This window comes from Myotis brandtii, unplaced genomic scaffold, assembly GCF_000412655.1.
Source record: "Myotis brandtii unplaced genomic scaffold, ASM41265v1 scaffold127, whole genome shotgun sequence".
Lineage (NCBI taxonomy): Eukaryota > Metazoa > Chordata > Mammalia > Chiroptera > Vespertilionidae > Myotis > Myotis brandtii.
This window is the reverse complement of record NW_005354464.1, coordinates 2,830,578-2,841,122: the sequence shown is the minus strand read 5'-3', so window position 1 is coordinate 2,841,122 and position 10,545 is coordinate 2,830,578. Positions and strand designations below refer to the sequence as shown.

The following is a 10,545-nucleotide window of genomic DNA, read 5'->3' as shown; positions in this document are numbered from 1 at the left end:
GGGGGGTCTGGGGTTGCTGCCTGGCCTGTGCTCAGCCCCTCCCACCCTCCGATCGCCCTGGGGATTGCTCCGAGCAGGCCAGCTGGAAACCCCGGCCCCAGTGGGGTCTGGGGTTGCCGCCTGGCCTGCGCCCGGGCCCTCCCGCCCTCCGATCGCCATGGCCTGCGCCCCAGCCCTCACGCCTCCGATCGCCACCATTGCTCGGCACAGGCCAGCCGGCAACCCCAGCCCCTGGGGTCGGGTTTGCTGCCCGGCTTTCCAATGGCGATCACCAGCTGGGGTGGGGAAAGGTGGCCTTTGCCCACCCCCTAGCTCTTGCCTGCTGCCTGGGTTGCCGATCACCATTCTTCAGTCCTTCCCCTTTCGCCTCCCATCATTGGGCGTATGCAAATTAGCCACCATCTTTGTTGGCGGTTAACTGCCATCTTAGTTGGCAGTTGATTTGCATAAGGATATGCTGATTAGCCAATGGGAAGGGTAGCGGTCGTACGCTAATTACCATTTCTCTCTTTTATTAGTGTAGATGATGTGATTTTTTTTCCCTCTCCACCAGAACATGAATTTTTCTTCTAGGGCCGTGGTCGGCAAAGTGTGGCTCGCGAGCCACATGTGGCTCTTTGGCCCCTTGAGTATGGCTCTTACTAAGCCTTAGGAGTACCCTAATTAAGTTAATAACAATGTACCTACCTATATAGTTTAAGTTTAAAAAATTTGGCTCTCAAAAGAAATTTCAATCGTTGTACTGTTGATATTTGGCTCTGTTGACTAATGAGTTTGCCAACCACTATTCTAGGGCATGGGAGTTGTCTTATTAGTTTGAGCTTCCCTCAGGCCTCAGAGTATACAAAGGCCTGGCACTTGTATAGGTGCTGAGTAATCACATCAGGCTAGCAAACTACTCTGATGAAATTTAGGTGACCTCCAGTGTCCAGTAAGTGTTTATTTGTTGAGCTAATCTAACCCCCAAAGGTTACTATAATAGTTGGCATTTCAGGACAGGGGAGGGAGGAAGAGGGAACTATTGTGAGCCAACCAAACTGCTCTTCAGAGCATGAAAGGGGATTCTCCCACTTTAAGACTTGCAGCCAGTCAGATGTTAACTGTAGCATCCAGCAAGTGGTGTCCCTTGACCATTCCCCTGTTGGGTGTCATACAGCCAGGGCAGGTCTCAGACTCAAGTGAAGGAGGAGGATGAAGGAGGCCCTTGAGACCAGGAGAACCTGGTGAACCAGCCCCACTCCAGCTAGTACAGGAGGAATGCATTGCCATTCTGTCTAGTGTTCTGTGTTCATGGACAGTTCTCTAAGCAAAGGCAAGACAGTGGAGGCCTAGCTGCATGGCTCAGTGATTGAGCGTCGACCTATGAACGAGGAGGTCATAGTAGGGGCACATGCCCAGGTTGTGGGCTCAGGGGGGCATGCAGGAGGCAGCCGGTCAGTGATTTTCTCCCACATTGATGTTTCAATCTCTCTCCCTCTCCCTTCCTCTCTGAAATCAATACAAATATATATTTTTAGGAAAGCAAAAGTACAGGCCTGAGAAAAGGGGGGGGGGGGGCATGGGTGCTCAAGGAGAGCATGCACTGGCCTCCTGTATCGTGAGGTGTTTTAATCTGTTTTCTAAAGGCAGGAATTTTAAAGGAGGTCTCGGGAGGGTCTCAGTGGAATAGTCACAGCTTTCCAGGTGTGTCCTTCAATATGCTGAATCATCAAGATGAGCGTAGAGAGGGGTCAGGACCATTCTCTGGTCAGTTTCATCTTAAGAATGTCACTGAGTGCCCCAGCCGGGTAGCTCGGTTGGTTGGAGCGCCGTCCATCTACCTAAAAGACTGTAGGTTTGACCCCCAGTCAGGGCATATACCTAGGTTGCCAGTTCGATCCCCGCTTGGGGAGTGTACAGGAAGCAACAGACCAATGTTTCTCTCTCACATCGATGTCTCTCCTCCCTCTCTCTTCCTTCCTCTCTCTCAAAAAATAAAAAATAAAAATAAGTCAATAAACATATACTCTTATGAGTATAAAAAACAGCAACAATGTCACCGAAGAGGGACCGAGGCAGGTGTGTCCCAGCACAGCCTGGAATGTGTAAACCATTTGCTCCTAAGTGTCCTTGGTTAGGGAAGATAAGACCTTGAGATTTATTATCTGACTGTAAATTACTTGGCCAGTCTGTTCAGCCATCTGTCTCAGTTTCCCCATTCCACTTGCCAAAGAATTTTCCTAGCTTCTCACTATCCTGCCTCAGTGTAAAATTTTTTGTTTTGTTTTCCAGGGATACTTTGTATTGACTTGTGAAAACTCTTTTTTAAAAAAAGGTAAAATCATATTTTTATCTCCTAAATAATTGGCTTTATCCCTCAATCCTGTCTCAGATCAAGCCACATCCCAGCTTCCTTTTCTATTTTGAAAACCTTAAAATGAAGGAAGACCGACCCCTGGTATTGGACTCCTCTTTTGGGGGGCGGGGATGCGGAGGGGGGGGAGAAATCCCCTGCAGATGAGTGAAGTATATACTCAGAATTCCATTCTCAACCTACAGGTTATTTATGTAACAGGAGACTCTTCCAATTATCAAAAACTGTTAGAAAATTGAGCCTCTCAGCGTTACCTGGCTCCAAGGGGTGGGCAAACTTTTTGACTCGAGGGCCACAATGGGTTCTTAAACTGGACCGGAGGGCCGGAACAAAAGCATGGATGGAGTGTTTGTGTGAACTAATATAAATTCAAAGTAAACATCATTACATAAAAGGGTACGGCCTTTTTTTTTTTTTAGTTTTATTCATTTCAAACGGGCTGAATCCGGCCCTCGGGCTGTAGTTTGCCCACAGCTGTCATAGAGTATGTTTTGTTCTTGAGGCATTTAGCTCCTTCTTGTCCATGTGCCAAGAATCCCTTAAAGAGAGCTTTAAAAGACCCTCTGCTTGAGGACAGAGGGCCAACATGGGCACAATCTACCAATCTGCAGATATGAGCAAATTGATAGGGTTAAACTTCTCCTTCATCCCAAACATAAGGATGTGGATTTGTCCAGATGTGTCCATATGTCTGCATGTAGCTGTGTGTGCGCACACATGCATGCACACACTTTCAGTGCTAGGAAAGCAGGCTGGGTGCAGAAGACAGAAAAATAACAGTGGGATGACTATTACGTCAACATGAGCTTTGGCGATGCTTTCGCTGGTTAGGTTCATAAAAACCGTCAGCTCGTCAGCAGATTGACCAAACCTCAAAAAAACCCAGTGATGTTGTGGAAAGTAGTATAATTCACTGAAATTATTCACTAACGCTGGTGAGGATATGGAGCAATAGGAATTCTCATTCATTGCTGGTGGGAATGCAAAATGGTACAGTCAGTTTGGCAGCGTCTTACAAAAGCTAAAGACAGTTTTGCCATATGGTCCAACCATCTCACTCCTTGGTATTTACTCAAATGAGTAGCAAACCAGAGTACATCCATACAATGAGATATTATTCAGCAACGGAAAGAAATGAGCTATCAAGTCACCAAAGACATAAGGAAACTTAAATGTATATTGCTAAGTAAAAGAAGTCAGTTTTTAAAGACTATATACTGTATGATTTCATCTATATGACATTCTGGAAAAGGCAAAAGTATAAAAAACAGTGAAAAGATCAGTGGTTACCAGACATTTGGGGGTGGGGGCATGAATAGATAGATGGAGCAAGGAGATTTTTAGGGCAACGAAACTATTTACATGACATAATGATGAGCACATGACACTATGCATTTGTCATAACCCATAACTATAGGCACAAAGAATAAACCCTAATGTAAGCTATGGATTTCAGTTAACATGCATCAGTATTGGTTTACCAATTGTAACAAATGTATCACCTTAATGCAAAATGGTTTTTTTTAAAATGTGTTTTTAATGATTTTTAGAGAGATAGAAACGTTGATGAGAGAGAAACATACTGCCTCCTGCATGCCCCACCCCCCCCATTGGGGATAGAGCCTGCAACCCGGGCATGTGCTCTGACTGGGAATTGAACCAGTGACCTCTTTGTGTATGGGTCAAAGCTCAACCACTGAACCACACGGGCTGGGCACAAGATGTTAATATAGGAGAAGCTGTGTGAGGAGAGAATGGAGATGGTTTATATGGGAATTATCTGTACTTTCTGCTCAAATTTTCTGTAAACCTAAAACTAAAATCTATTAAATTTTTTTCTTTAAAAAAAGAAAGCCCACACACAGTGGTACAGTAGAGGCTGTTGACACCTTGCCCAATTCTTTTTATCAGGCGCGGGCACCCTTCGTTCAGCTGCTGTGCGGTTAGCTGCTAACAGCTCACCGCTGTGGCATTCTGAGAATTGCCCCAGAACCCCGTCACCAGACACTTCCTCAGTGGTGATGGCCTCCTGTGAGGGGTGTGTCCCGCCTCCTTTCCTGACCTCTTCTAGAGCAATAACTGGCACCAGCCAATGACTGACTGATTCGTCTGCCTCAAGATGGGACATGTGCGGTACCATCCCTGCCCTAGGGTTTCCCGGGGCATCAGGCTGATGTTAGACATCAACTGAACCCACGCCTGTAACTGGCTTCCTCCCTTCTCTGTCTCTGCCCTCATTGCCTCACAGTTTCATCTACTAGTAAAAGCCCTTTCTCTATAACTTGCTTGCATAATCTGCTTCTGAGAAACCTGACCTAAAACTGTTAGCACCAGTCAAGGTCCTAGAAAGGATGGGATTCTGGTGTTGGGTTACTTGCTGGCCACCCCATCATGAGTGCTATGGAGAGCCCTGGTTCCTGGCCGGCTGCAGCAGTCCATTTGCTAAGACCTTCACCTGTGGTGACCTGGGATCGGAAGTAGGTGGACAGGGATGTGCCAGCTGGTGCAGTGTCTGAGAGGTTTGGGGGAAATATCAACTGCCAGGACTGTGGAATTGGGCTGCTATTGCTAAGCACCACTGGTGTACTGAAAAGAGTGACAGGCTCAGATTCATCACCAACTGAAAAGCACAGTGTGAGACGCGGAGGACCTCTTTGTCCATGTTCAGCCCCTTATCTCCTAAAGCACAGTACTTGAGAGAAGGATGAATTCCCATTCAAGGCAAGTCTGCTGCTGACCAGATTGGGCTCCTGGTGCCAACAGATGAGCAGGTAAGGCAGGCCCTGGTAGGAAAGACATGGGGCCCTAAAACTTGGGATGAGGAGTGTGGTTACATGTCCCTGCTCCCCTGGGCTGGCAGATGTGGCCCACTCTCCCTTGTTGGAAGATAGACCCTTCTCCTCCCCTCGCCCCCCAAGATTATGCAGAAAACTCCTGACCTCCCTCAGAACAATAGCTAACATCAAATTACAACATGATCTGACTGGGAAGAGACCCATGGACGTATGGACATAAGCTCAAAATGTGAGGATCTTTGAGTCATGCATGAATGCCCACCAGAGAATATCCATTGCAGAAAAGGTACCAAACAACAAGGGCACTGGATGGCTTGGCCAGCAAGTGCCAGCCAGCTTCTCCCTCAGCACCCAGTGCCTGCACAGTGGGCTCCTAAATGGAGAAGTCTTGGCAGCAGAATGGGAGGCTGGGCACTGGTCCAGCAGCATGGGCTCCCTGCCATCCAGACCGATGTAGCAATTCCGCTGTTGACTGTCCAACCACCAGCACGGAGATCTAAGCTGAGCCCCAGTTGGATACCATCCCATGAGTTGATTTCATGAGACCCGTTCTAGGCTGGAAAGTACAGCGATTCATCCTGAGTGGGGTTGACACGTGTGCTTTCCTGCCCACAGTGCCTCAGTGAGCATCACTGTAGGGACTTGTGTGGTGTCTGATCAACCATAGAACATTGCTTTGATGGAGAGATTTAGTGTGTGCATAGATCACCCCTCTCAGAAGCAGCCAGCCGTGGAGTAGCCTTTGGAAAGCGAGGACGAGCAGCAGCATTGGGCATGACACTGCAGGGTGGGGTGCTAACCTTAAACCAATGGCACCAGGCCCCCAGGAGGCAGAATATATGAATCTGGGAGCCAAGAGGTCAAATGAGTTGTGACCTTATTCATTATCACACTCCTGTCAAATATCCACATGGGGAATTTGTCCTCCCCGTCCCTCAGTGGATCTAGAGGGAGTGGTTCCCAAGAAAGATATTTTCACCAGGGGGCAGAGTAAGAATCCTACTTAAATCTCTGCCTCCCACCTGCTGCTGCTACTGTTGGTCCTTGGGTTCTGTCTTTCAGTCATCATCTCCCTCCCACCATTCACCCTCCTTCTTCTTTGGCAATTCTACTAATGATATGTGTAGTGGGCGCCCCAGACTCTTGTCTGGCCATTGTTCTCTTTCATTTGCCCATTTACAGTTACAAGTGATGACATGAGAGGGTTGTGAAATGTCCTGGTGAGTCACCAGACACCAGATGCCAGACACCTTCCTCTAGTAACAGCCGACACCCTCATGATGATCAGTACAATTATTCCCTCCAGCGTGACAACTCCTTTCTCTGCCTGCCGTCTACTGGCATGAGGACATGGTGCTAGGATTCCTCCTGCCAGTAGCAATAAGCCTGGGTGGGGGAAGGCTGTAGGTGGGAATTCTCCTGAGAACCCAAGCAACGTCATGAGGAACAATCACAGAACAGATGAACATGCTATTGCTGGTGCTACTGGGGAATGTAAGAGAATTAAGTAGGAGTATTTTACTAGCTTGAATTGTGCTGAAAATTCTGAATTCTGAATTCAGTTTTTGTCCCCGATTTGCAAAGCCTTGGCCACTGAAGGATCCATAACATTTGAATAACCATTCTGCCCCAAAGGTATCAGAGGAAGAGCCTGTCTATAACCCTTTTAAGTCACAGCCCCCCTGGCTCCACCCTCCCCTGCAGGGTGCAGGCCTAATTGTGGGTCCCTTATCTGGTCCCTCAGGGTATTGGTGGAGCCAAGAACTGCTTTAATACCTATAACCCTCTAGTATAGCACTTAAGGGTTGTTTGCTGATACCTGTGGGAATTCCTTTCATATCTAGATAATGTAGTTACTTTCATTATTTTTATTATTATCTTATTGTTATTCAAAATTATTTCATGCACTCTTATGATGAAGAAAATAAGTTCTAGCAAACAGTCATTTCTGGTGAGATCGCAGGTTATTTTAGATGCTTGATCAATTGGTTTTAACTATTTTAAGTTTCCTTTCCTACTTATAAAAAGAATATATATGTAGATTATCAAACGTTTAAAATATACAGAAATGCAAATCAGACATAACCTAGAAACCACTGTAAATATTTTACCTCAGACATTTTGTCTATAAAAATGCATATTTAAAAAAAATTGGAGCCATACACATTGGGGGGAGGGGGAGCTTTGTATTTTAGTTTTACTGAAAAATTCCCATCAAATCTCTGAGGAAATGGGCAAGGCTTTGACTAGACTCAACTAGAGACATCAGCTTGTCCTCCCCCCACCCCACCCCCCACCCCACTATGGGCTTACTCCAACCCAGACATTTGAGAGCATCTGGTTGTTGAGCTAGAGGTGGTTTCCCAATTGTAACATTTCTTTGACTCCAGTTCTTAGTAGCTCTGAAAGACTAAGACAGCCAGCTCAGACTTCCCTAGAAGCTGGCAGAGACTTGAGCAACAGAAAATGCATGAAAGGAAGGGAAAGAAGGTGGGAGGGAGGGAGGGTGGGAAGGAGGCCACAAGAATATGTGAAATCTGAGAACTATTGATTGAATGCTTAGGAGTGATTCCCTTCCTTTGGGCCAAAGACAGGTTTGCAAAGGAAATGGAAGCTTCAGACATAGACTGGCCTAGATGTCCAAGTTTACACTCTGGGCCACCAAGCAAACGATATTCATCCAGCCTAGTACCCATGGAAAGATCCTAGAGAGAGCTCCTTTGTGAACTCTGGAGAGCTCCTGGGATGGGTTAGGCAGGAAGTGACCCCTTGCGTTAACCCCTAGATGGCCAAGAAGGAGCTCGGTCAGCAGCACAGCACAACCGTTAAGGGTTCGAGCACTGAAGGCTTACAGACCCAGCTCAAATCCAGCTCCATCTCTTTGGGTGAATTACTTAACCTCTTTGTGCTTAAGGTCTTTTCATCATTCATTTTATAAAACGGAGGTAATGCTGTACAGTCTTGCCGATAGGATTAAATGAGATGACTTAGGCATTTTGTTAGCATATGATCTTTCGCAACTAGTTCCCCACACTTGTTCCTCCAGGGGCTTGGGCATTACTTTAAGGCAGCTCTCCACCACCACCACCCCATCCCCCAAGTGAAAATGATGTACGTCAGTTTATGTGATAGAGATGGTCCTTAAGAAGCCATTGCAAAGTGTAAGGAACAGAGAAAAAGCTAGTTTGAAAGAAAATAAAAATCGTTTGCCCTGTGGGGTAGGAGCTGCCGCCGAACTCACTGGAGCTACAGTGGTCCCTTTGTGCCATCTAGTGGACAGCAAGGGAAAAGCCATAGTTTCATCACCAAAGTTGGTAATTTCCCCAAAACATTTAAACTCACTAATGGGTTTACTTGTTAACAAATTTCATTGAGTAGTTTAAGCAAACTAAAAGAGTAGGATTCTAAACATTAAGTGCTAAAACTACACCTAAGTTCCCCAAACCAGTTTGGAGGTAGGTGCTCTGTGCTGCAAAGATCGCCCGCTGAGGGAAGAGCAGCCACCCCAGTCCTGACCGGCGTGAGTCTTCATGGCCCACCTTTCCCATCCTTCTTGCCCTTCTCCACCAAGATGCTTTACGCTCATTCTGGTACATGAACTGGAGAGTATCTTCCCAACATGCTGCCAGACCTTGGCTGGTACTGGAGCCAACGCACCATTCGGCTCATTTTCTAAGAATGCAGCCATCACTTAAAATATTACTGTACTCACGTTGAACGTCTGTCCAGGGCCTGTATGTTTGGAGTGGTTTTTCTGGTGTGTGTGTGTGTGTGTGTGTTTGCTCTGTGTTTCCTTTTAAAGCCATTTATTTATTACCTTTATAATTTGTTTCCTCCCCCAGATGTTTATGAGGATGAAGACAATGGCAGACAAACCTCCCCCGAATGTGAGTAATAATAACCCACACTTGGAGTGCTGTTCTGAGACCTTCTCTGTAGTATCATCGCAATTACCATTAACAATAATCATAACAGTGTTATCTGTTAAATTCCTACGATGTGCCAGACATTTGTAAACATTTTTGCTAACACCAACCCTGCAGAATAGAAACCATCATCCCCATTTTAGAGACAAGGAGCTGATGCTCAGAGAAGTGGCTTACCCGAGATCACACAGCCGTGAGCGCTTGGCAAAGAACTGCTCTCCTCAGGTCTGACTCCAAACCCCTGCTCCTCCCACCGGGCAGTGGGGGTCTCACCTGTTCAGTCACGTGCCTGGAACCTGCCAGACCCTGGGCCCGAGATTCTGGGGTACCCTCAGTGCTGCCACCTCCGCAGCACCGAAGGCTTAGTTCCTAAGACTCAGTGCCACAGAGCCCATGGCCAGGGAGCCCAGGAGGAAGGGATTGAATGTGGACGTGACAGAGGTACAGCAACGGCAGCCCTGAGCGGCACTTTGCTCCCTGTAAATCCAGGGGCTTTGACCGAGGGACTTTCTCCGAGGTTTGCCAGGTTCTGCCAAGTCTGGTTTCTCCCAGGAGGATACGGGGTGAATAGGGCTCTGAGCCCAGGGCCCTTGGGGGAGACACCTGGGGGAACAAGCAGAGCATCTGCAGTTGGTCTCAGAAGAAACTCTCCCTCAAAAAGTATTGTGAGGTGATTGTGAGCGACCCACCCCCTCCCACAGCCCCTTTCTTCCTCTATCTCCCAGAGTAGGGCAGAATATAATAGAATAGAATAATTGTTGAGCCCTACCTGGTTTGGCTCAGTGGATAGAGCATCAGCCTGCGGACTGAAGGGTCCCAGGTTCGATTCTGGTCAAGGGCACATGCCTGGCTTGCTTTGCGGGTTCGGTCCTCAGTAGGGGGCGTGCAGGAGGCAGCCAATCAACGATTCTCTCTCAGCAGTGATGTTTCTATCTCTCCCTCTCCCTTCCTCTCTGAAGTCAATAAAAATATATTTAAGAAAAATAATAATTGTTGAATAGAATAAAGACATCACACATTGTGAGAGTAATATGGTTCCATAAACTTGTGTTTTAACTTTATAAATGCACTTATGTGTGTGTGTTGTGTTGGGATGTAAAATTTGCATCTCCCTTCAGGTGCACTTACAGCGGTTCTCAACCTGTGGGTTGCGACCCCTTTGGGGGTCGAACACCCCTTTCACATGGGTTGCCTAAGACCATCAGAAAACACATATAATTACATATTGTTTTTGTGATTAATCACTATGCTTTAATTATGTTCAATTTGTAACAATGAAATTGGGGGTCACCACAACATGAGGAACTGTATTAAAGGGTCACGGCATTAGGAAGGTTGAGAACCACTGCCTTAGCTACAAAAGAGGACTAATGAGTCATTCCTGTCATAAACCATCTATATATATATTAAAGCCTAAGCGACCTTTCGACCGGTAGCTATGACACGCACTGACCACCAGGGGGTAGACGCT

At 46.7% G+C, this 10,545-nt stretch overlaps 1 protein-coding gene across 1 annotated transcript in view; it reads left to right on the top strand.

Annotated features, from left to right (window-relative positions):
* The window catches only part of MCF2L2 (MCF.2 cell line derived transforming sequence-like 2), a 146,509-nt gene that overhangs the window by 122,448 nt on the left and 13,516 nt on the right, over positions 1-10,545 (top strand). The window contains exon 21 of the mRNA XM_005859496.2: positions 8,991-9,035. Coding sequence (XP_005859558.2) covers positions 8,991-9,035 — 45 coding nt within the window. The remainder of the gene's footprint in view (positions 1-8,990; positions 9,036-10,545) is intronic.